General features: G+C 48.4%; 1 protein-coding gene across 1 annotated transcript in view; it reads left to right on the top strand.

Moving 5' to 3' along the window:
- Clstn1 (calsyntenin 1) overlaps positions 1-26,338 on the top strand; it is a 64,798-nt gene that overhangs the window by 13,616 nt on the left and 24,844 nt on the right. Inside the window, 1 exon segment of the mRNA XM_032894372.1 lies at positions 20,863-20,985. Coding sequence (XP_032750263.1) covers positions 20,863-20,985 — 123 coding nt within the window.

The raw sequence follows: 26,338 nt of genomic DNA, 5'->3' as shown, positions 1-26,338 counted from the left end.
GTTTATTAGTGTGCATTACATAAAGCCGTGACTGATCAAATGTACCCAAGAGTTGGTATTAAAGAATTTAACTTAAGAATTGCTGTTTGGAACTGCCCCTTGGGCTTTCCAAATCGTTTAATCTATAAGAATCAGATTCGCTCTGTTGTAGGAGCACCACACCAAAGTAAAGCTAAAGAGTGGGTTTCGGAGCCAGCCTGAGAGCTCAGTGGTCAAAGTGTTCGGTGTGGGAGCCTGTTTTGACTGGACTCTGATCCCTGTGGAGAGATCCGGCTTCCCAGGGTTCTACTCTGACCACACGTGGGCTGTGGCACGTGCACGCCCACTGTGAGACACAAAACATCACGCATCATACACACTCACCTGATGGTAAAAGCTCAGAAGAGGGCTGGGGAGGTGCCTTGATGGCCGTCCTTGCTGAAGAGTTGGGCTCAGTTCCCAGCACCCACGCTGCAGCTAAGAACTGTCTGTAACTCCAGTCTCAGGGGATCCAGCACCCTCTGCGGGTAATGCCTACCTAAGGTACACAGGGATACACGTAGGCAAGGACGTACACATAAAATAAAAACGAACATGTCCTCAAAGGAAAAATATTAAACTGCGGCCTGGAGGGATGGCTCGGGTTAGAGCATTGGCTGATCTTTCAGAGGATCCAGGTTCCGTCCCTCGTACCCGGGTGCAGCTCACAGCTCGCAGTCTGTAACTCCAGTTCCCGGGGATCTGACGCCCTCACACAGACATACACGTGGGTAAAAAACACCTCCGCTCAGAAAATAAAAATACAAATTTAAAGTGTGTTTTACGTAATTTCCCCCTCCCCACCCCCTTTTTTTGAGACAGAGTCTGTGTCCCAGGCTGGTCTTGGACTTAACTGTAGCTGAGAATAATCTTCCGCTTCCGATCTTCCTGCCTTTCCTTCCCTCAGGCTGGGATTACAGTGCCACCTTGAGGGGTTTATTCAGTGCTGGAGGTCTAACCTGGGGTATGCTAGGGAAGCCGTCTACCTTCTGAGCTGCTGCATCTTCAATCCCTCCACACGGTTTCACTGTGCCTGCAGGTGCTGGCCTGACAAGCACATTCCCCTACACCCATTCGCTCTCAGAGGAAGCGTCCTAACGGGGTGTCCATTAGGCGGTGTTCCAGGGCGTTGGTTATATTTACTCGAAGTGTTTTATTCATGCAGTGTAGGGCGTGGTGGCTCAGTCTTTTAATCCCAGCACTGGGGAGGGAGAGCAAACAGTTCATTTGCCGTTTGTACCGGTGTTAGGTATAGTACCTGTAGTTCTTACAAGCCAGAGGACCATTTCGGTACGGGAGTTTTGAGACCAGACTGGGTAGACCTGGTACCAAACCAGACCAGACCGCACTCTGGGGATGCAGCTGAGCCTAGGTACCCACCCTTCAGGGTTTTAGAACTTGGCGTGACTATTTATAGTTTTCATTTGTTTTGTTTTTTTGAAACAGAATTTTTCTGCATAGCCCTGGCTGTTCTGGAACTCCCTTTGTAGACCAGGCTGGCTCAAACTCACAGAGATCCACCTGCTTCTGCCTCCCCAGTCCTGAGCCCCAGGGCGGGCATCACCACCACCCTGCCACAGTTTGTGTTTTGAGACAGGGTCTCCTGGGGCTCAGGTCTCCGGCACAGCCTACACTGACCCCCCCCACTTCCCTAGTGCTGGGGTCACACCAGGCAGTCTCAGACTTGACCGAGGACTTAAGGAACTTGTGTTAGGGTAGGTTTTGTTTCTGTGCAGTTTAGAAACCAAAAGCAAGACCCAGGTAATCGAATTGATAATTAGTTACGGAGACTAATAATAACCCCATCACATGACCATTTCACATATTAAATTTTTCTTCCTGAAACAGCTTAGAGAGCTGGGGATGTGACTCAGTTGTCGGAAAACAAAAAACCAAACCAAGGGGCTGGAGAGATGGCTCAGTGGTTAAGAGCACTGACTGCTCATCCAGAGGTCCTGAGTTCAAATCCCAGCAACCACATGGTGGCTCACAACCATCTGTAATGAGATCCGATGCCCTCTTCTGGTGTGTCTGAAGACAGCTACAGTGTACTTATATATAATAAATAAATCTTTAAAACAAACAAACAAACAAACCAAAACACTTGCCATTGTGTGGGAGGCCTTGGGTTGGATGCCCAGAACCCCCAAAACCAAAACAAGCAACAATTTAATCAGAAGACCAGCACTGATTTTTTTCTGATCCCTGTGTCTGGTTATGAAGTGAGCTGAGTCCACTCCGTTTGAAATACAGGAGGAAGGTTCAGCCTTACACAGACGCATAGGTTCAGGCTTCTGAAAAGGCCACCTCCCCCTGCCCCCACACACACCCGTAGCAGGAGTGGCTTTATTGCAGCACAGAGAGATCTACTTGCTTCCTCTTGCTGTGGACCTCATTAACCATGAGGGACTCCCTGGAGGGGAGTTCTGGCCCTCACGCCTGGCACTGCTTGTGGTACAGTGCAAGCCACCATGGCCCAGCGAAGCACCTTCACAGATGGAAAGCTCCCTCTGCTTGGTGTTGGGATTTCTGTGTGCTTTCGAGCTACATTACTTTGCTTAGTTTGGTTTGGTTTGGTTGGGACTGGTGTGGGCTGTGTGTCTGCTTCACCACTGGGGTGCCCGAGTGCCTATGGCAAGCCGCTCAGGGGAGGCAGAACACAGTGTGTGTGATGGGGTCCCAAGCGAGAAACAGCCGGGTCTGGGACAGATGCTGAGGTCTGAGCCTCCTGTGAACCCAGATGCTGCTGGTTACCTCGGGGAGTTGGGAACGGGGTCTGTGGGTCCACACCGTCCCTGCACGTCAGGCAGGAAGGGGATGGCTGAGCCTGGGAAGGGATGGGATCTGGTTTGGTGCCCAAAGTATGGAGGGACTGGGAGAGAGAAAGCCTCCATGAGAGTTAAGCATGGCCTCACCCAGCCATGGTCCTTGATAAAGGAGCCGGTTCTTGCTTGTTCAAACCGCTTTATTCATGTTGGATGAGGATGCATACGTCTGACTCTGGGTGAACCAGGGATTAAATACCCTTTGCAGGAAGGAATGCCTAGGAAGGGAAGCCCGCTGGCTAAACACTCTGGGCCTATCCAGATACCTCGTTAGCATGCAGAACTCCACGTTTTTATGCTACACGACTGATGGTCTTCTCAGTGGGGCGTCTTGATTACGTGTTCCAGAGCTGGTAGTTTGCCAGGGAGCTGGCCTCACGCCTACTGTCCTCAATTCTGAGATTTCCTGGGGTTTAGGCTTTGCTCAGCCTTACCAGTTCTTCTGTCTGGTGGCGCTGTCCACTTGCTCCACAGAGGATGACCTTGAACTCACGACCTTCCTACCTTCATCTCTCAAGTACTAGAGTGCAGAAGTGTACTGCTCTGCTTCCACATTTCTTTTCTTTTAAAGTTCTGTTAATTTTTATTTTCTACGCGTGGGTGTTTTCCGTGTGCATGTGTGCTCGTGTGCAGCAACACATGTAGTGCCCGTGGGGGCCCAAAGAGGAGGGCCCTCTAGAACAGGTTGTCACCACCCTGTGTGTCCTGGAAACCAAACCTGGTTCTCCGCACGAGCAGCCAGTGCTCTTCTTCACAGAGCCATCTCTCCAGCGTCTCCTTCACCGAGCCTTCTCTCCAGCACACTTCTGGGTCCTCTCGGGAGGTGGTGGTCCTGGGGTCCGAACCTCACTCATGCTCTGCAAACTCTACCATGTCGGCCTCTGTTCTTGGACTTCAGTTGTTAGCAGTAACAACAAATTATCACCTTCGTTTACCCTCCCAAGATGGCCCCTTGCAAGCCTGCAGGGCGCCTGCTTTTTCTAAAGCTGTGATGAATGGAGCCTGTGTTTGCTGCCTGCTTTATTTTCCTGAGGAATCTGTTGGGATTTCTCAGCATCAGGCTTTACTCAGGGGACAGTTCCACCCTCGGGACCTGCCCCGTGCCTGTGGGAAAGGCTGTGAACTGCTAACCCCGGGGCGTGGGTTTTGGTGTTACCCTTGATAAGACCAGTGACTTAAGCTTAGATAACATTCTATACGTCTGGGTCCCTGAGCGTACTCCGTCCCAGTCCCTCTGTCCTGTGTGTGTGTGTGTGTGTGTGTGTGTGTGTGTGTGTGTGTGTGTGTGTGTGTGAGAGTGAGAGAGAGAGAGAGAGAGAGAGAGAGTGTCCTTTACTTGTAAAGCTGCCAGCTTGCCTGCCACTTAAACAGGCTCTGTAGCCTGGACTTGTATTGCATTAGGATGTTGGGCACTTAAAACCCTTAAGCTTTAAAAGGAAAAAAAATCTACCAATTTGTCTTAAAAACAACAACAATTAAAAAACAAACAAACAAACAAAATAAAACCTCAGCTACTGAATTGCGGTGCTGGAATTCCAGAAGTAAAAGGAACTTCAGAAATCATGTTACTTACGCATTTTACCAAAGCGGAAGTGACCACGGCTGATACCTCTGTCAGTGGTTTTTGTAGCTCAGGACTAGCAGATTAGGTTGAATAGTAGAAATGACTTAGAGGTTAAGAATACTGGGGTTGGGGATTTAGCTCAGTGGTAGAGCGCTTGCCTAGCAAGGTCAAGGCCCTGGGTTTGGTCCCCAGCTCCGAAAAAAAGAAAAGGAAAGAAAAGAAAAGAAGAGAGAAAAAAAAAAAAGAATACTAACTGACCTTGCTCTAGACCTGGGTTCAGTTTCCAGCATCTGCATGGTGCCTCCCTAACCACCTGTAACTCCAGTGTCAGGATATCTGGTTCCCTCTGGTCTCCATTGACTCCTGCATGCATGCATACGGTGCATGTAAATTCATGCATGCAAAATCATTTAAATCCTTTAAAGTAAATCAAAAGTTCGAGTGAAGTGTAGCTCATTGTTGGAGCGTGTGCCGTGCATATGTAAGGCCCCGGGTTTTTGTTTTTGTTTTGTTTTTGTTTTTTGTTTTTTGTTTGTTTTTTTTTTTTTTTTGGTTCTTTTTTTTCCGGTGCTGGGGTCCGAACCCAGGGCCTTGGGCTTGCTAGGCAAGCGCTCTACCACTGAGCTAAATCCCCAACTCCAAGGCCCCGGGTTTGATCCCCACCACGACCCCCGAATATTTCGTATAATTGGTACATTGTATTTATTAACCTCTGTGGCATTTACGTGTGTAAACATCTCAGAAACGTGTGCTCGCCCTGTTGGCAAGTGCCTAGGAAGGGTCTGCTGTGGCTTTACTAAGTACTGCTCTCTCTGTGCTGTCTTCAGTGCGAGCCCCAGCCCGCTCGCCCGTCTCCAGGGGAGCCCTCCTCATCAGGGAGCTAAGCTTTATCTTGGAGGGCATCTGGAAGGCTGGCTGCATTCTGCCTGAGCATCCCACGGGGTGAGTTTGGGTGTGGCCACTCCCCACTGGGAGCTCTGTGTGGGTTATTTAACTTCTCCGTGACCCAGATTTCTATCGCTGAAATGAGGATAGAGACAGTACCCCACCGGGTCGTGGGAGGAAAGTGAACCTCTCAAGTGTTTTTTTTTTTAATATTTTTTATTATTATTAACTTGAGTATTTCTTATATACATTTCAGGTGTTATTCCTTTCCCGGTTTCCGGGCAAACATCCCCTCCCCCTCCCCTTCGTCATGGGTGTTCCCTCCCACCCCTCCCCCATTGCCGCCCTCCCCCGACAGTCTAGTTCACTGGGGTTCAGTCTTAGCAGGACCCAGGGCTTCCCCTTCCACTGGTGCTCTTACTAGGATATTCATTGCTATCGAAGTGTTTTTAATGGCAGAATAAGTACGTAAGCTGTTTTATTAAAGTCCGTGTAAGTCTCCCGCGCCTCTTCTTAAAATTGAGACAAAATTCACATAATTTAAGTGGACAGTTGAAAACCTTTTTTAGCGTTCGCTCACACGTGTGTGTCTGCGCTCATGTGTTCCCCTGCCACAAATGCAGAGACCAGAAGACAGCTTGAAGGGCTTGGTTTTCTCTTTCCATTGTGGGTCCCTAGGGATTGAACTCGGGTGTTCGGGTTGGTGGCAAGTGTGTTTACCTGCCAGCCCTGGTGTTTATGTGGGCATACATTTTTAGTTTGCACGGGTAAGTACTAAGGACAGTGGATAAGGGTGTCTCTTGTCTGAAACTGCCAGTGTCTTTCAGGGTAACGTTTTGCCTCCACACCAGTAGTGATTGAGAGTCCCCGTTCGTACCTTCCCCGGCGTTTGACCGCTCTGTTACCTGGTCTGTTTAGTGGAGTCTCACTGCCGTTCAGGTCAACAGCACATATGGGGAACATCTGTTCACGCATTCACTCACCTTGCCGTCTATGGAGGATTCTGTCTGTCTTTTGCCTGTGTTAAGATTGTTCATTTTGGGGACTGGAGAGATGGCCCAGTGGTTAAGAGCACTGGATGCTCTTCCAGAGAACCTGGGTTCAGTTCCCAGCAACCACATGGCAGCATAAAACTGTAACTCACACCCTCACACAGAAGAATGCATGCAAAACACGTAAATAAAAAAGAATAATAAAAATGAAGATGCCGTCATCTTCTTACTGAGTTTTCCTCTTGCCCTCAAGCTCCTGCCCTTGTCTCCTTTTGAGGTGAGGTCTTTATTTGGTGCCCAGGCTGGTTTCAAACATCTCATCTCAATGATCCTCTTGCCTAGATCTCTTGAGGAGCTCTGGCTACAGGTGTGTCTGTCTATCTGTCTATCTATCCATCCATCCATCATCTGACTGTCTATCATCTTTTCATCTTATCTATCATCCATCCATCATCTGTCTATCCAACCATCTATCATCTATTCATCCATCCTATCTATCTATCTATCTAATCTATCTATCTATCTATCTATCTATCTATCTATCTATCTATCTATCTATCTCCTTCCTACCTTATCTATCTATCTATCTATCTATCTATCTATCTATCTATCTATCTATCTATCTATCTATCTATCTATCATCTGCTCATCTGTCCATCCATCATCCATCCATCTGTTGACAGGTTCCCATTATGTCCTGGCTGTCTTAGAACTTACCATGTAGACTAGGCTGGCCTCAAACTCACAGATACCTTCCTGCCTCTGCCTCCCAAACTCTGGGATTAAAGATGTGTGCCACTATACCTGGCTGTGCCTGGCTCTTTATTGAGACCTGTGAGTCCTTTGTTTGTCTTGGGTGACAGTCCTTCATGCGAGACACCTTTCGTAGATGTGGTGAAGTAGCCTGTGGCTTGTCTTACGTTTTTCTTCTTCTTCTTTTTTTTTTCCTCTTTTTTTTTTTTTTTTTTTTTCCCGGAGCTGGGGACCGAACCCAGGGCCTTGCGCTTGCTAGGCAAGCACTCTACCACGGAGCTAAATCCCCAACCCTTCTTCTTTTATTTTAAACATTTATTTATTTATTATGTATACATCATACAGCTTTCTGCCTGCATGTATGCCTGCAGGCCAGAAGAGGGCACCAGACCTGATTATAGATGGTTGTGAGCCACCATGTGGTTGCTGGGAATTGAACTCAGGACCTCTGGAAGAGCAGACAGTGCTCTTAACCTCTGAGCCATCTCTCCAGCCCCCTTCTTCTTCTTTTGAAAAAAGATTTGTTTATTTACTTTATGTACATGAGTGCTCCATCTGCATGTACACCCGCGTGTCAGAAGAAGGCATTGGATCCCATTACAGATGGTTGTGAACCACCATGTGGTTGCTGGGAATTGAACTCAGGACCTCTGGAAGAACAGCCAGTGCTCTTAACCACTGAGCCATCTCTCCACACAGTGTTTTTTATAGAAAAGAATTGTGAGTTTTAACAGCTTATTGATAAGCTCAAAGTCACTGGATTTTTCTTCTTTATCATCTGTTTGGTCTGTGTATTTCTTGTGTGAGTTTTGGCAGACTTTGCCTTCCAAGGAGTTGATCCGTTTCTTTTATTTTAGTTCATCAAATTATGGGCAAATAATTGTTTTGTATTATTTCCTTATTCTTATGTCTATAATCCTTCACTCTTTTTAAAAATGTTTTTAGCTGGGGTTGGGGATTTAGCTCAGTGGTAGACCGCTTGCCTAGCAAGCACAAGGCCCTGGGTTCGGTCCCCAGCTCCGAAAAAAAGAAAAGAAAAAAATGTTTCTAGCTTTATTTTTATTATTTTATTTTTGTCTATATTTATTTTGTGTGTGTTTTGCCTGCATGTGTGCCTGCTTGTCACATGTGTGCAGTGCCCATGGAGGCCAGAAGAGGGCGCTGGATCTTCAGGAACTGGAATTACAGACAGATGTGAGCTGCTATGTGGGTGCTGGGAATTGAGCCTGGGGTCCTCTGGAAGAGCAGCCAGTGCCCTTAACTGCTGAGCCACCTCTCCAGTCCCACCTCTTTTATTTCCGCACCACTGGGAATCCTTTTCCTTAGCCTGTCTAGAAGTTTGTTTCTTTTTCTGTTTGTTGTATCTTTTTGTTCGTTTTTTTTCTATCGGTTTTGCTGATGTAGCTCTAATTTTTGCTTTGATTCACAAATAGCTTAACTTCTTTTATATCTTTGTTTTAGGGCAGTTGTTCTCGACCTTCCTAACCCAGCTACCCTTTGTTACAGGTCCCCATGGTGTGACTGCCAATGAAAGAATTGTTTTGCTACTTCATAACTAATTTTGCTACTATTATAAATCATAATGTAACATAATGTAGATACTTATATGCAGAATGTCTGAGCCTCCAGCCCATGGCTTCTGAGAGGTAGGAACTGTAGACTTGTGTTACTGGGGGTTTTTTGTTTGTTTGTTTTTTGTTTTAAGATTTATTTTGGGCTGGAGAGATGGCTCAGTGGTTAAGAGCACTGACTGCTCTTCCAGAGGTCCTGAGTTCAAATCCCAGCAACTACATGGTGGCTCACACCCATCTGTAATGAGATCTGATGCCCTCGATGCCCTCCTCTGGTGTGTCTGAAGACAGCGACAGTGTACTCGTATACATTAAATAAATAAATTAAAAAAAAAGATTTATTTTATTTATATGAGTATAGTATTGCTGTCTTCAAACACACCAGAAGAAGACATTGGGTCGTATTTCTGATGGTTGTGAGCTACCAGATGGTTGCTGGGACTTGAACTCAGGACCTCTGGGAGAGCCATCAGTGCTCTTGGCCACTGAGTCATCTCTCCAGCCCCCTCAAGTGTTGTTTAGTGATGGCAGTTATGAGGAATGTGTGGCTAGCCAGTCTTATCGCTGTGTAAGCATAGTGTGTGTTTACACAGGCTTAGGTGGTGTAGCCCGGAGCGCATACCTGTACACACCTGCCCTCGGTGTGTAGCCTAGTTTATGTTTTAAACTTTAATTAATCACTAGACTCTGAGATGCACATTAGCCTGTACCTCCACGGGGTTGAGATGGTCAGTATTTCTTTTCCGTCTCATGTCTCATTCCTTAGGTCTCTGGGGCAGTGGCAGGCTTCCGTCCATGTTACCTCATGATGACATAAAGGAGTACCTTCTAAGATAACAGCAAACAAACACCATGGCTTGTCCATTCATCTGTTGATGCTTCCTTCGGGTGGACCTCGGCCAGCACCTATTGATGCCCTGAACAGTGCTGCTCTGAGTACTCATATTTATGTGGCTGCCCCCGACACTCCCAGTTGTAAGGCACCAAGGATGGCGTTGTGTTCGTTAGCTTTTGAGAAAGTTCCAGCAGTGGCAGAAATATTTTTTTGTTTGTTTTTAAAAGGCGTCCCCCACCACCACCACCCCACACTCCAAACCCCCACCTGAGACAGGGTTTCTCTGTCCAAGGTTATTGGCTGCCCTGGAACTTCCTCTGTAGATGAGGCTGGACGATTTATATTTAATCTTTTTTTTTTTTTGGTTCTTTTTTTCAGAGCTGGGGACTGAACCCAGGGCCTTGCGCTTCCTAGGCAAGCGCTCTACCACTGAGCTAAATCCCCAACCCCTATATTTAATCTTTATTGGTGTCTGCATGTGCACGTGCGTGAATGCACCCCACGTGTTTGTGGGTGCTAAGGGAGACCAGAAGATGACATTGGATCCCACAGAGCTGAAGTTCCAGGCCGTCGTGAGGGGCCCGATGTGGGTGCTGGGTACTGAACTCAGGTCCTCTGCAAAAGCAGCGTGTGCCTTGACCCTGAGCCATCTCCAGCCGGGCAGAAACATTTTCACACGTCAGCCAGCAAAGGGAACCCTTCCTTGTCCTTTGCCTTTGAGGGCAGGTGAGCTTTCCCCCACCTCCAGGCCAAGCAACCTCTCCATTCCTCAGCCGTCCTTCATGTGACTCTGTTTCTCAAGCTTCCACCAGCCAGCCTGGTTTCTTTCTGGGCACCTCCAATGGTGTGGGTGTCGCCTGTCAGCTGAGGGTTCGATGGAGGTCCCTATACCTGTCACCATCGGGGTGGCCAGCTACCCTTTTCTGTCAGCACGATGCCCTGTTCTGGTGCGAGCCTTCGTCCTCCCTCCCTTTCATCCATCTTGCTGCCTGTGATCCTCGCTCTAATTTACTGATTAATCACCACACATCCCATCTATTCAGTCGTGTCATCTCCAATTTGACAACCAGATGGGTTGGAGGGAGCCCGGTGAGGACAGAGCCTTTGAAAGATGGCTGGAGGGTGGTCTGGGTTCCTGATTCTCCTGAATCGGAGCCCTTTTGAGGAGGTTGCCAACACGTGGTAAGTCCTCCTGGCCTGCCTTTGGCCGGTCCCTGACTCCCATCCTGTTCTCAGTCCCTGCAAACCCGGAAGCCTCATCATGTGTCACGTGTTCACCGGAAGCCATGTCACGTGTTCACCGGAAGCCATGTCACGTGTTCACCGGAAGCCTCGTCACGTGTTCGGGATCTCAGCTGAGTGAGGCAGTGAGGCCCAGGCCCGTGCTTGGCACTGAGCGAGCTGTAGCTGAAGTTTTCCTCTCAGCCTTTGCCTGAAGCATCCAGAGATCTTGTCCATGTGAATCCGGATGCCAGCTCTCGCAGTTCCTCGGTCTTCTCTAAAGGCACAGGAACGAGCTGAGCATGTGTATCCTCCGCAGCCGCAACCGTCTTCATCTCGCGGCTTTGTGAGCACCATAGGCCCCTTAAAGAGCAGCTATGGTGGAGCTTAGTGTCCAAGGACTTAGAAGGCTCAGAATAGCTCAGGCAAAGTGAGTCCCTTTCTTCTTCACGTTCTCCTCGCTTGGAGTCTGGTTCATGATGACATTGACTCTGTTCTTTCCAGGAAAATAAACGCGCTTCTTGAGAGGCCCCCGTGGCTGAATCTGATAGGGAAGGCTAATTTTCTGTTTATCCTAAGAGTGTTAACATTTGTTTTGCAAATAATACAAGGGCTTGTCAGAGCACCAGCTTTGCGGTGTTAGTCTGTAGGAACATAAATAACAAAGGGGAGAGGGGAAAGAAAAACAGGATCCTGATTTTCAGACTAGGCTTTCTGACTTTATAGATGCTTCACAGCCAGCCTTTGGTAGCACTTGGGAAGCAGCTGGTAAGGGTTTTGCATCGATAATGAATGTCAGCAGGTTTCCAATACCTCGTGGCCTTTTTGGAACTGCGTGTGATAAAGTTTCCTATTGTGCGTGAAGGTCAGAGACCAAAAACAACACAGGACTTGGAAATGCCGCTGGACTATTAGTTACCCGCTCAAGACGGTGCCCTGCCCTATTTAAATTCAAGACAAATGTGGCGGTGATAAAGGGGGAGGGAAAGGTCAAATCCTGGCCTGTATTTTCTGATAGCACTAAAAGAGGAAATGAGGGGACTCATAGCTTGTGCTCTGCGGGATAACTGGGTTTGTAGTCAGCACTGTAAGCCCCGCCCACCCGCCAGAGCGTCACCGAGCTGTACCCACGTGCTTACCGTCAGGATCTGCCCCTTGCGTGTTACCATTTAATTCTATAGGAAACTGCATGGAGGTGCTATGGAGAGGGCTCAGCAGTTAAGAGCACTGGCCGCTTTTGCAGGGGACCCCGGTTTGGTTTCTGGTACCGACACCGTGGCTCAGAGCCAATCTCTCTATAACTCCAATTCCAGGGGATTTGGTGCCCCCTTCTGGTCTCTGAGGGCACCAGGCATGCACATGGCACAGATGGGAAGCCGAGACAGATAAGTTGATCTGAGGAAGCAGTTGGGAGATTTGGAAACACTGGTTGCAGGGTTTATGTTGGAAACCCCGGCTTGCCCTAAAGCACCTAGGAGCAGTCTGCACAGAAAGAGACTGTTGGCAGCTCTGCGTGGAGATTCTGGGCTACATCTCAGAGACTCAGCAGTCATCCGAGAGAGAACGGTAAAGGGGCGAAAGTAAGGAGCTGGTGGTCTCAGCTGCTGCAGGCGATGTGTGAGAGCCAGGGTTGGGTTCCTCCCAAGGTGGGAGTGTTCAGAGAGCACTTGGGAGAAAAACCCCACTCAACTCAGGCTGAGAAACCTTGCCACTTTCCCCAGCTGGCCTCTGCCCCTGAGTATCCAGTGACACCGTTGGGTTCTCTGTCGGGAAGGGTGACAGCTACCTAGAGAAGGCCACACCAGTGCTGCAGCCGGGTCAGTCCCACTGCCTCAGCCTCCAGTGTGAGGTCGGCTGCCCAGCGGAAGTGCACCAGGCACTAGACTTCCTGCCCCCCTGAGGTGTTCAGAGCAGGGTGACTCTTTGTAAGGTTTGCTCTCCCCTGCCCTTATCCTCAGGAATGAGAGAGTCTTCCAGTTTCCCTCCTTCGTCCGCTTCAGGGACAGACACCTGAGAGAGATGCACTCTTGTCTCAACTCCAGTCTCCCTGACTCCTTTCCACACCTCACACCTTAGTTCCCAGGAAGCCACTGCTCTGTGAAGAGTCAGCAGTCACTGCTTGAGGTGGGAGCTCAGAGGAAACTGGACCCCTCCCACCTGACTCTCCCTCAGCTGCCTGAGATGCGACTTGCAAACATCAGGCGCCCTCTGTCTTCTGCGTCCTCTCTGGGTGTTCTGAGAGCCTCTTTGATCTCAGGGATACTGCAGCTCAGGGTGTGACTCCATCTCTGCCCGAGGCTGTCCTGGGTCAGGACATAAGGACACCCAGAGGAATCCTGTGACCCCAGGGCCCGCTTGACTGGGCCCTTTCCACCCTCCCACCTAATTCAGAGAGCGATTTCTGGTTTCCTCAACTCCCAAGGCCTGCCTCTCCCCCCACTCCTCTTCCTTCACCTTTGGGAACGTCCAGGAAGTGGTGCACGAACTTTGGTTTGCAGTGCGTGGGGTCCAGTGTAGACCTGTGGTGCATGTCTTATCTGCTGCTGCAGCCGGTCTCCAGACCCCCGCCCGGTGCAGCACACTGATGAGACTGAAGAGCCCTGGGGACACTGCGAACTGTGTAGGAAGCTCAGGTGACAGTAAGGGTCACAGGCTATCGTGGAGTTTGTCATGGTTTCCGCTGGTGCCTGCCGGGCTTTGGTAGAACGGATCTAATGTTGAGAAAAACAGATTAGAGGCATGACATCTACGGTTAACGTCACTGCGCTGGCTCTTGTGCTCCTGGAGAAGTGTGTGTGCGTGTGATCGGAGGGCACTTTTGGAAAATTAAAGATAACCTTTTATGAGGGTCTTCGTGACAAGAGAGCGGGGTTCGTGGAGCTTTTACTGCTGCTGCTGCTGCTACTGTCGTCTGCTGTCACTGTTGCTTGGGATAGACCCAGCACCTTGTCCGTGTCAGACCCCTGCTTTGCCATATAGGACATGTTCTCACCGCAGTGCACACGGAAAGGATGGATCAAACTGGATGTGATGATGCAAGCTTCGGTTCTGTTGTTGTTTTCTGAGACAGCGTCTCCCTGTGTAGCCCTGGCTAGCCTGGAACTCACTCTGTAGACCAGGCTGACCTCGAACTCAGAGATCCACCTGCCTCTGCTCCTTACTGCTGGGATTCAAGGCGTGCACCACCAACGCCTCGCTGTGACACAGCTTTTAAGCTCAGGATCTGGGAGGTAGAAGCAGGCAGAACTCTGTGCTTGACTTCTAGGCTAGCCTCGTCTACATAGTCAACTCCAATCCGAATGCTTGTAAGGCCGTCTCCCCAGGCCCTCTTTTGTAGATTTCCCTCAGCCTCCTCTCTTGTCTTGTGCAGCTGCAGAAGCTTAGGAGCCCCAGGCCAGCATTTCCTGCTTCCTCCCTCACCGCCCTCCTTTGGAGCTCGGGTGGGAGAAGTCTCAGGGATTCTTCTCTCTCCAGCCACACTGGTAAATCTCCAGTGTCCCCTGCAGCTGTCCTTTCCACACATGAAGGACTCGGTGCAGCTCTTCAGTCCCAGTGAGGCAGACTGCCGCAGAGTCAGCCCACGCCTGGTGACAGGTTTCAAGCCAAGAGCCTCTCTAGAGGGTTAGATCTGGCTCTGCCCTGGTTGAGCACATTATCACCTCGTAGGAAACTGGGCCTCTTATGACGCAGTGTCACAGCCAGTGCTTTTCATAGTCGAAGTGAGTAGATGTAACCTCCATTCTCTCCCCTTAATTCTGTATAGCTGAAGGTGACCTTGAACTCCAGATCCTTTGGCCTCTAATTTTGGGTGCTTTTCATGAGAGAGAGAGAGAGAGAGAGAGAGAGAGAGAGAGAGAGAGAGAGAGAGTGTGTTAGTTCACACCAGAGGTTGATGCCAAACATCTTCTTTAATTGCTTTTCTCTTTATATATTGAGGCACAGTGGGTCTCTCACTAAACCTGGAGGTCTCTGATTCAGTCAATCTGACTAATCTGCAGTCCCCAGAGAGGCCTTGTCTGCACCTGTTAGGGCTGGGATTATAGGTGGACCCTGTCATACTTTTTTAAAAATCTGGGTGTTGGGGATCTGAACTCCATTCCTCATGCCTATGTGGCAAGTACTTTATCCACTAAGCCATCTCCCAGCACCTTCTCCATGATGTTTACTAAGAAAACCAAGGGCTTACTTTTATAATTTAATATTGTCTTATACATTGTATGTTTTTATGTGTACAGATCACACTAAGTTGTGTGTTTTAAAAGCGTACAGCTGATTTTAATGTGCAAAGCGTTTTTTGAGACCGATTTCTCTGTGTAGCCCTGGTTGCCCTGGAACTTGCTCTGTAGACCAGGCTGGCCTCTAACTCAAAGATTAAAGGTGTTGAACAGTCACTGCCTGGCTACATTGTTCTTAGCGAGGGGAGTCTAAGTTGCCTCTTAAGGAAGCAGGGCTAGAATTTGCCTTAGAGGATTTCTGACCACGGCTTGACTATGGCTGACCACGGCTTGACAGCTTGACTTAACCAGGGAAGATGCTAGGGCTGTCTAGTGTCTGGAGGTCTAACATTGGACGTTCAGTCCACTTGTTCCTTTTGAACATTTGCTTATTTCCGTTTTATGAGTGTTTCGCCTGCATGTGTGTAAGTACACCAGGGGTGTGCTGTGTGTGCCCACAGAGGCCAAAAGCCTGTGCAGCACGGAGCCCCTGGCCCAGTCCTGGTTTTCAGTGGGGGAAATCACTGAACAATGTGAAAACACTTCACAACGAGGGAACAGGTGCGCTGACCAAGCCGGGCCTGGGGCTAAGCTGAGCAGCAAGGTACGAGTTGCATTTTACTTCAGTTGATTTAGTCTCCCTGTCGTTAAAGGGGCAGGTTCTGCCTTACCCTTGACATGGCCGTCGCTGTATGGTCCCTCTCTTCCTTTGTTGAGGAAGAACAAATAAATCCTCTAAAGGTTTGAGAGTGGGATTCTCTTTAACGTGAGTTGTACTAGTTGGATTTGAGGAATTGCTGACTGGGGGATGGGGGTGGGGGTGGGGGGGGTGGGAGTTGTGGATTTGTGCCCTCCCATCCCAAGCCTGGGAGGTGGCCTAAGGGGTCTGGCCCTGCCGCCTTCACAGCTACTCAGATAGTTAACTGTCTTGCTGCCAGCCCCTCGGGTGTATGGTGGTTACCTAAGTAAGGTAGTTCATCATCCACGCCCAGCACTGCCGAGCATGTATGAGGCCCTGGGTCCCAAACCACCTCTGCAAAAAGCAAGAGAAGGAAAAAAGGCGCACCCCTCCCTGGACCCCGCCCCGTGCATTTCCAGCAGGCAGAGCCGTGTGGCATCATCACCCTCTTCATTCCCACCCGAGGCCTCCTGCCGCTTCTGACCTCCCGCTCTTTCTAAAATTTTAGTGCTGGCATGGTGGTGCGTGCCTTTAATCCCAGCATTCACTGTGTCGTTCTGGCTGGACTGGAGCTCACTATCAGGTCAGGCACACACCCACAGCAAGTGCTTCTCTGGAGGGGGAATCTTGCTTTGCTCCCCTTGCCCTTGGCATTGGAGCGGGCATGTTTGTGTTGGCAGCTGCCTGGGTGTGTTGGTCCTCACTGTGAAGTTACCCTCACTGGGTGCCGGCTCATTACCGCGCTGCAGGGCCACTGTGAGCAGAGCTCAAGTGGTTTGGAGTGCAGATGCAGTTGACGTTGTGTTCTGCCGGTGCGTCCTGAGAGCCCAGCACCGCGCCTTCCTCCTGCAGAGGATTGAAAGAGTGCCTGTAGCCCATAGTTGTGAGAAGTTAAGGACCTTCGACGCCCAGCTGGCTGGAAGGATCACAAGTGGTCTGAACTGAACAAAATTTATACTTGAGGACAGTACTCAGTCTGAGAGTGTGTCTTTTTGATCTAAAAATTTTCTTTTAATTATTTTTTAAAAGAATTATTTACTTATTTTATGTATATGAGCACACTGTCACTGTCTTCAGACACACCAGAAGAGGGCATCGGATCCCACTACAGATGGTTGTGAGCCACCATGTGGTTGCTAGGAATTGAACTCGGACCTCTGGAAGAGCAGTCAGTGCTCTTAACCACTGAGCCATCTCTCCAGCCCAGTATCTTTTTTATTTTTACATCTTATAATTAAGATTATTATTATTATTATTGGTGTGCATGTGTGCAAGTGCGTGTGAGTACGCACCCCAGTATGCGTGTGGAGGTCAGGGGGTAGCTTGCTGGAGTTGGTCCCCTCCGCCACTGCATGTTCCTGGGCTGAAACTCAGGCTGTCGGGCTTGGCATAAAGTGCTATCTTCTAAACTATGATGGTGGCCTGAGAACGTCTCTTCTTTTTAAAGGTTTGTTTTTGCCATTTTAAATTATGTCTACGTGTGTGTTTGTATGTGGGTATGTGCTGGTACAAAAGGTGTTTTGAACCAAACTCGGGTCCCCTGCAAGAGCAGTATCCTCTGACCCTAGTGGCTTAGCCATCACCTGCCCGGAAAGAGCGCCTGCTGCATTTCCAGTTTGGATCTGTGCAGACGTCCTTCTGTCTGCTTTCTGTTGCTGTGAACAGTGCGTGAGAAAATCACCCTAAATAAGGAAACGTGTGCTGGCTAATAGGTTCAGAGGTTGCTGTCTGTGGTCCATCTGCTCTTGTTTCTGGGCCTTGCTGAGTGTAACACTGCCTGGGGCATGTACTGGAGGCCACTGACCTTCTGGGGCCGTGGTTTTCAACCTTCCTAATGCTGCCACCGTTTAATATAGTTCCTCGTGGTGTGGCGGTCCCCAGCCATAAGGCTTTTGTTGCTACCTTGTAACTGTAATTTGCTGTTATGAATCATACTGTAAATATATCAGCAGGATATCTGACGTGACTTCCCTCCCCCAACACAGGTTGGGAAGTGGAGAGGAAGTAGTGAGAGGGACAGAGAGGAAGTGGGCCACCATTCTACTCCAGGCCAAACCCCCAAAGGACCACCTGGTCCCACCTCCTATAGGTTCTGCCACCTCCCAAAGGTACCACAGTCTGGTGAGCAAGTTAGAGCATCCAGGCCTGCAGGGGGCGCTCACTCTGTAACCTGTACCAGTCCGCTTTAGTGTTCTGCTTTGGTTCTAGATTTATGTGTGTGTGTGTGTGTGTGTGTGTGTGTGTGTGTGTGTGTGTGTGTGTGTTGCCTGCATGCATTCTGCACACCACATGTGTGCCTGGTACCCACACAGAGGTCCAATCCCCTGGAACTGGACTTACGGATGTCTGTGAGCCTCCATGTTGGCGCTGAGACCAAGCTCCTAACTGCCGAGCTGAGTCCAGCCCCTCCCCTGTTCCACAGTGTATTTGAGGAAAGAACGAGTCAGCTAGAGACTTTACGTGTACTCTCTCATTTTTTGACGGGTCTCACTCATAGCCCTGGCTGCGCTGGAACTTGTGAACCCTTTGCCTCTGCCTCCTGAGCTTGCAGAAGATTGTGGGCATGTGAGGCTATGCCTAAGTAGGAATTTAGAACATAGTTGCTGGCACTCTTCCACCCCAAGCATCATACGGGGGCTGCTGGTAACACCAACTAGAGGTTATTTTTAATCAAAGCATCATTTCAAGCATGAACACCCGAGCACCTGCTGCCCCCTGGTGGCAGTGTCCTAGGATTGCAGGACCAAGATTCACTCATCTTGGATTTTTTTTTTAATTTATTTATTATATATGAGTACACTGTAGCTGTCTTCAGACACACCAGAAGAGGGCATCAGATCTCATTACAGATGGTTGTGAGCCACCATGTGGTTGCTGGGAATTGAACTCAGGACCTCTGGAAGAACAACCAGTGCTCTTAACCGCAGAGCCATCTCTCCAGCCCTCGTCTTGGATTGTTACAGGTTCAATTATAGTCAAAATGCATTAAAGACGGTTGAAGCTTACAGCATGGTCAGCGTAGGTATTCTGCTATAGGAAGCACACATCAAATCCTTACTCTCGGCCAGTGGATTTCTACACGGAAAAGGTGTAAAACAGAAGAAGTCATGTAGTGTGTGATTGGTATCAAGGGCTCTGTGGCACATTGTGGATCTGAAACCTGCCTGTCGGAATCTCTTGTTTGTGTGACTTGGGCAGGGGAGCAGCCTTCTTAGCCCACAAAATTGGGATGTGTTGGGATGAATCTTTAGTATTTGAGATTAACCTTGCGGTTCACTGATTGGTTTTGTTTCTGGTTTTTTCTTTTCTTTTCTTTTTTAAGATTTATTCATTTATTATATATAAGTACACTGTAGCTGTCTTCAGACACCAGAAGAGGGCATCGGATCTCTTTACAGATGGTTGTGAGCCAACATGTGGTTGCTGGGATTTGAACTCAGGACCTCTGGAAGAGCAGTCAGTGCTCTTAACCGCTGAGCCATCTCTCTAGCCCTGTTATTTTATTTTATTTATTTTTTTTTTGGAGACAGTTTTCTTGTGTAGCCCTGGCTATATTAGAACTCGGTCTGTAGGCCAGACTGGCCTCGAACTCAGAAATCCACCTGTCTCCACCTCTTTTTTTCTTTTTTTTCTTTTTTTTTTTTTTCCTGGAGCTGGGGACCGAACCCAGGGCCTTGCGCTCGATAGGCAAGCGCTCTACCGCTGAACTAAATCCCCAACCCCTATCCACCTCTTGATTATTGGGATTAAGGCACGCGCCACTGCCGCCTGGCATTTGTAGATTCTAAAATCAAGTTTCTAATGATTAAGATCTGTAGTCACAAAAATCATTTTTATCTGAAAGTAACCCCAGAAAACCCACACACTAACAGGCGTGATCTCTAGGTCTGCCATTAGGAATGTAGCCGGCTTCGATGCTCTGGAACGCAATGGAGTGAGGGCGTAGGGCTGTGCCAGGGCTGATGTGGTCCTCAACTTAACCGCCCATAATCTTCTGGTGGTTTGGAGAGTGGATGATTACAGAAACATCAGTCACTTGTTTCTATAAATGTTTCATAGCACAAATTGAATGTAATGAAATATTAAAAATATCATTCATTAATTATTGAAAAGTTCAGCCTTTGGAAATGGCCATATCTCTCATTATACTGCCAGCTTAAAGGAGCAATTGAGAGATTTCGAATTATAAAATTAGAACACTGGGATGGCGGTGAAATGAGTCGACACAAAGTTATTTTCCCCTCTGAAATTTGTTAACCATTTTCAGCCTGTAGCCTTTCTGCTAAGGCGAGCGGCTGTGTTAGGACAGAGCAGGCTCACCCCACACTTCGCTTTGCTTGATACTTTTACATCCCTGTGGTGCTGGGAAAAACAAGGTGATGTCATATAATCTAAGAGTTTTATGGACTCAAATGTTGGAGTGAAGTTCAGTTTGTTTTATTATGCTTGTGATTTTGTTAGTAAAACAAAGCATCGATACAAATTTGTATCAAATGTTGCTGTTCGTTACAAGCCGATGAATGGTTTGCCTTGTAAAGTGAAAGATTGGAGTGGGGCGGAAGCAGGAAGATTGAAGCCAGCCTGGGATATATAGATGAGAGAGAGAGAGAGAGAGACAGAGAGACAGAGAGACAGAGACAGACAGAGACAGAGATGACAAAGAGAGACAGAGAGAACCATAAGACTAGAGGTTGGGGAGATGTGTCTGAGTCTTCAGACTTTGTGAGCAATTTGTAGCTCCATTTGCCTCCGGAGTTGTCCCAGCTTCCTTCCTAGTGTGCTTCTTGTAAAAAGATACTGGGGTCTCACCAGTGGGTGAATCGCCCGTCTCCTGTTGCCTAGCAGAGGTGCCCCCGTTGCATGAACCCTTTAACAGAAGGCCAGCCCGTGCTGCGTGTGAGACTCGATTCTGTCGATGTCAGCAATCATCCCTGCTACTATGCGATTCCATCCTGCGCCCGCCATGGGACTGGGGGACGGAGGGTGGGAATACTGACCCTCCTGAGTCCCCTCTGTTAGAGCTCATGTGTCAGGAGTATTTTGTGGAGGAAAGAATCAAATTTTGTCTTGGTGATCTGGGTTAGATTTTACGTGGGGCACTCCTGCAATCAAACCATAGTTTACCCTTTTCAGACGATCTGTCTCTTTGCCCTCACCGATGTATGTGCCTCTGGCTTCGTTTTCATGTGCGTGCACACACACTCGTGCGGAAAGCCAGATGACACAGACTTGCCTTCAAAGGCGACAGAGCGCCAAGCATCTCGGTCTGAATCTTACCCGTGTTTCCCGTTTTCTCCCAATGCAGTTAACAAGCACAAGCCATGGCTGGAGCCCACCTACCACGGGATCGTCACCGAGAACGATAACACGGTGCTGCTCGACCCCCCCCTCATCGCCCTGGACAAAGACTCGCCGCTTCGCTTTGCAGGTACGGAGGCCAGCAGTTCACTGTCTGCAAGGCTGTCCTGGATAGGAAGCGACTTAGTGGCTGGATGACTGGACCTCTCAGGAAGTGTTCTGGTAACTGAGAGCTGCTTGTAGCTCCAGGCACCCATGTTCTCCTTGTAGTAGTCACAGGTAGCTGACACAAGCTGTTCTGCTGGACGAAGAGGGAAGGACATACTTAATTGTTCTGCCTTGTGCAGATAGGTAGATACTGTCTAGACACACACAGCGCAGATGGAACATGGACACCGCTCAGGACAGAGTTGATGTGGGACCTGCACTCTGCCCGTTCATTCATGTCCGGGTGTTCAAATGTCAGTTTCCTTTCACTCCAGAAACTCTTAGTCACCCGCACAGACTTCAGAAACGTTGAGCAGTCTTCATTGGGGAATAACTTTCAGCCTAGATTTACGTTTTTTTCCCCAATCTTTAAATTTTATTTAACTAAATCTTTTTCTATAGTTTTATTTATGCATATGAATGTTTTGCCTGCACGTATGCATATGCATCGTGTGAATGTCTGGTGTCCACAGAGGTCAGAAGAGAGCATCGTATCCCTTGGAACTAGAGCTGCAGATACTGGGAGTCAAACCCAGGTCCTCTGGGAAGGCAGCAAGTGCTCTGTGGTTTAAAGTCACGTATGGGGCTGTGTTATTTAAGGCGTGCGCACTGCATGCTGAGCATATTGTCAGTTTGTGTTTGTTTATTTTTTACGGGCATGTACCACTATGTCCAGTTTAATGAATTTACTTTTTCTTCCTTTTGTGTGTATGGGTGTTTTTTTTTTTTCTTCTGCCTGCATGTGCCTGTGTACCATGTGCATGCAGTACCCAAGGAGGCCAGAAGAGGGCATCAGATTCCCTGGAACTGGAGTTAATGGTTGTGAGTGACCTTGTGGGTGCTGGGAAGCAAACCCTGGTCCTCTGGGAGAGCAGCCAGTGCTCCTAACCCCTGAGTCATTTGTTCAGCCCCTTGTTTGTTTATTGAGACAAAGTCTTTGCTCTGTTAGTGCTAGCTGGCATCCAACTTGTCATCCTCCTGCTGCAGCCTTCTGAGGGACGAGGTGACACACACGTATGCACCACAACACCTGCCTCAATAAAGTTATTAAATATTTGATACAAGTTATTTTTTTATAAGATTGTATCCTGTATCTTTGCAGAGAACAACCTGCAGGACAGTGCCATAGATTTCAGTCATGTGGTGATTTTCATACATTGCAGACATTCAGTGGTGTTTGCCAGTCGGATCTGCCCTGGCTGCTGGATGGCTGTGCTTTTCAGTCCCAGCATTACAGTAAACGCTGGGATCACACACGGATGTGTGTGGCTCTGTCCAGCTTTTAAGTTTCCTTCCTTCCTTCCTTTCTTTCTTTCTTTCTTTTTCTTCTCTTTTCTCTTTTTCTTTCTCTCTCTTTCTTTTTTTTTTTTTTTTTTTTTTTTTTTTTTTTTAAGTTTCTGAATATGGGTGTTTTGCCTGCTTGTGCACAAATGTCTTAGGAGGTCAGAAGAGGGCACCAGAGCCACCGTTGTCCTGTGAGTGTCCACCCAGGTTCTCTGTGGGAGCTACCGGTGCTCTTAACCACTGAGCCATCTCTCCAGCTCACTCTGTTATTTTTTTTAAGTAGTTATCATTTCTCCTTTTGTGTGTGTGTGACATTTAAAGATACATCACAGTTATAGCGGGGTTGCCTAGGATGTGTTGCTGGTGGATTTATATATATTCCTGCATTTTCAGAAGTGCTTTGGAGGCTTGGGGAGACAGCTCAGTGGTTAAGAACACCGGCTGCGCCCTGGGTTGGTCCCCAGCTCAAAAAAAAAAAAAACAAAAAAAAAAAAAAAAAAAAAAAAAAAAAAAAGAACACCGGCTGCCCCTGTGGAGGACCAGGGTTCAACTCCTAGCACCCATGTGGCTCAGAACTGTAACTCTAGCTCCAAGGATTACAGTGCCTTCTTCTGACCTCCGCGGGCACCAGGCGAGCATGGGGTGGTGCATAGACATGCATGTAGGCAGAAACACTCTTATACATAAAAATAAAATGTTGTGAGTAAAATAAGAATGAATGTTTTAAAAAGAGAGTAGTAACTCAGGCTAGGAAATGCACCCACCTGGCAGCAAAAACCTCCGAGTTCAGAGCTCAGACCCATGTAGCATGTCCAGGTGCTACATGCTTTTAGTCCCCTCAGCCTCCGTGAGGTGGAAGCAGAGGGATTAAACAGTCATCCTCCTCGGCACAGTCAGTTTGAAGGAGACCAGCCTGAGTTACACAGGATCCTCTCTCGAAAAACAAGGAGGCAAAGAAATGGCTGTGGTCCGGGATTCCGGGGTCACTGCCGCCGGCCTTGATCTACAAGGCTCCAGCTGCGTGCAGCCTGTGGCGCTCGGAAACCACCCCACAGCTAATAATGCATTTGCTCCTGAGCATCAAGAATAGATTCCAGGCCCTCTTCCAAGTGCTTTATTAATAAAAATTTATATTTAATTCTCCACCACTTGACGTGAGGATGCTTTCTGCCAGACCCCCTTTTAACAAGAGGAACTAGGAGCTGCAGAGATGGCTTGGTGGTTAAGAGCGCTGGCTGCTCTTCAGAGGACCAAAGTCTGTCCTGAGCACCCACATGGTGGCTCATGACCTCCATCCACAACTGCAGTCCTGGGGATCTGATGCTCTCCTTTTCAGCCTCTGTGGGTACCAGGCATACACGGTGCACAGCCATATAAGCAAAGAAACAGTCACATATAGATAAAAATAAGGAAGTATTTTTTGTTTTTTGTTTTGTTTTTTTTTTTTGAGACAGGATTTTTCTCTGTGTAGCCCTGACTGACCTGGAACTCTCTCTGTAGACCAGACTCACATCGGACTCACATCCACCTGCCTCTGTCTCCTAAATGCAGGGATTAAAGACATGCGCCACTACACCCAGCAATAAACGTAATTTTTAAAGATGTTAATGTATATCCTTAAATTTAATATTCTGTGGGAAATGTGTTTCTATCTTTTTGCATAAGTCGTTATTTAACTCCCTCACACTTGGAAGTTATTTTCGTGTTGAGCAAGGCTTACTCTGCAGACTCGTTCTGAGATTGTTTTTGCGATGGTACCGAGTCCGCTGTGGCGACAAGATTGGAGAAGGCTTGTGCGGCGGCCGGCCGTGGCTCACTCTCCATGAACTGACAGTGTTCCCAGCTTGTCCTGGGGCTCTTTCTGGCCACCCACCCTCGGCTTCCAGAAGTCAAGTGCCGTCACCCTCACCGTACCATTTCCCCAGTGGGCAAACTGGTTCAGAGCGTGTGAGCTGCACGCCGTCGTCGGGCATGGTGATCTCTCCCAGTTCTCTCCATAGTACCCTGGCTACTCAGTGCTTGGGACGCACCAGGGCTCCAGACCTGCATGCGGAAGGACAGAGGAGTCCGTCTGAGGCCACACGCTCTGCTAAGCGTGTTGCCTTTGAGCCAGGCCCTCTGGCTGCGGCTCTCCGAGAGGTGACATTTCAAAGTTGAGAACAGTCTGCTCTGTGTACCCAACCCCACATGGGCTGTGTATGTAGGAAAGCGCTGAGCTCTCTTGACAGAGCTCGGAGGCAGACACGTTTGTGGCATTGAACCTTTTGTCCCTGGTGCCCCTGGTGTGTGTTGTCAGTGTCAGACTCTTAGGGAACACACAGCCAAGTCTGCATTGTTGTCTTGCGGGAAACTGAGTTAGGGCGATGTAAGAAAATGCACCAGTTTGCTGAGGGTGTCTGCCGTAGGCGTCCACCTTCATAGATGAGCCCGACAGTGGTGACTCCCTCTCTCTGCCTTCACTCTCACATTTTTTCAAGATTATTATTATTATTAGTGTCATTATTATGTTTCTGGCTGTCCTCAAGTCTCTTTCTCTGCCCTATGGTCAAGTGTGAGCATTTTTGCCTACCTGCATATATGTCTGGTGCCCTCAGAGGTTAGGAGAAGGCATCAGATCCCTGGAACTAAAGCTACAGATGCTTGGGAGCCACCATATTGATACTTGGAACCGATTTTAAGTCTTCTGCAAGAGCGGGCCAGTGCTCTTAACTTCCGAGCCTTCTCCAGCCCCCGTACTTCTGTTCCATTAAACATGGCGTTCCTTACAAGTAGCTTATGGTCAGACTTCACGAGTTCAGGAATCATGACTGGTGAGGCAGGAGAGGGGACACGGAAAGCCTTTCTTGGCAGAGCCTAAAAGATATGGGTGCTAGTGATTGAGCACAGACAGGAAGGCACGGTGTAGGGACAGCACAAGTGGACACGGGGCAGCATGGGTCCCCATAGGTCACCATCGACTTCCTAAGATAGCCGTTGGGATGTAGCTTGGTGGTAAAGCACTTGCTTACTGAGTCTCAGGCCCTGGTTCAATCCCAAATATAAATGGGGGGGGGGGTTGTTTTGTTTTTAAACATATTTTTTTATTATATATGAGTACACTGTTGCTGTCCTCAGACACACCAGAAGAGGGCATCAGATCTTATTACAGATGGTTGTGAGCCACCACGTGGTTGCTGGGAATTGAACTCAGGACTTCTGGAAGAACAGCCAGTGCTCTTAACCGATGAGCCATCTCTCCAGCCCTTTAAAGATTTCTTTAGGGGGAAGGTACCCTTGGCCATTTTAGATAGGAGAGGAAGAGGTTGGCGGTCAGAAGTAACTTTGGGGGAGTGACAGGTTGGGAGAGTTCTGACTCTGTCCCTCGCTAGTATAGCTGGGAATCTGATTTTCACGGTATCATAAGAGTTTCCCTGCCATGAAGCAGTTGTATGGAGTCCTCATGGGACAGAAAGGGCTGGGCAGGGAGGAAAAGGTATGTGAGGTGATTCCGAGAGGTTCTTCTCTGTAGTGTGGGACCCAGAGAACATGACTGAAGTCACAATAGCGGAGGGTAGAGATGCCAGTGTGGGGCCACACAATGCTAGTAAGCTCTGTGAATTTTGCGTGGACTGGGAAGGGAGGAGAAATCGATGTCGACTGGTAAAATAAATAAACAAGCCAGTTGTTCTCATACCGTGCAGCACATCGGATATCCTGAGTATCAGATATTTATATTAGGATTGAAGACAGAGGCAAGGTTACAATTCAGAAGGACCAGCAAAAATAGTTTTACGGTTGGGGGAGGTCACATGCCACGAGGAAATGTAGTAAAGGGTTGAAGCATTAAGAAGGCTGAGAGCCACTGAAGTAAATACGTATATATGCATATACATGTGTGCATGCATGTATCTATGTATCAGCTACTGGGAGAGTGGGGTATGAGGGACACAAATCTGTATTAGGGGAGGAAGATTCTAGAACATTATTGTCCATTGGGCTGTGGTGGATTATTG

This window comes from Rattus rattus, chromosome 1 (assembly GCF_011064425.1).
Source record: "Rattus rattus isolate New Zealand chromosome 1, Rrattus_CSIRO_v1, whole genome shotgun sequence".
Taxonomy (NCBI): domain Eukaryota; kingdom Metazoa; phylum Chordata; class Mammalia; order Rodentia; family Muridae; genus Rattus; species Rattus rattus.
This window is presented reverse-complemented; position numbering and strand designations above follow the sequence as displayed.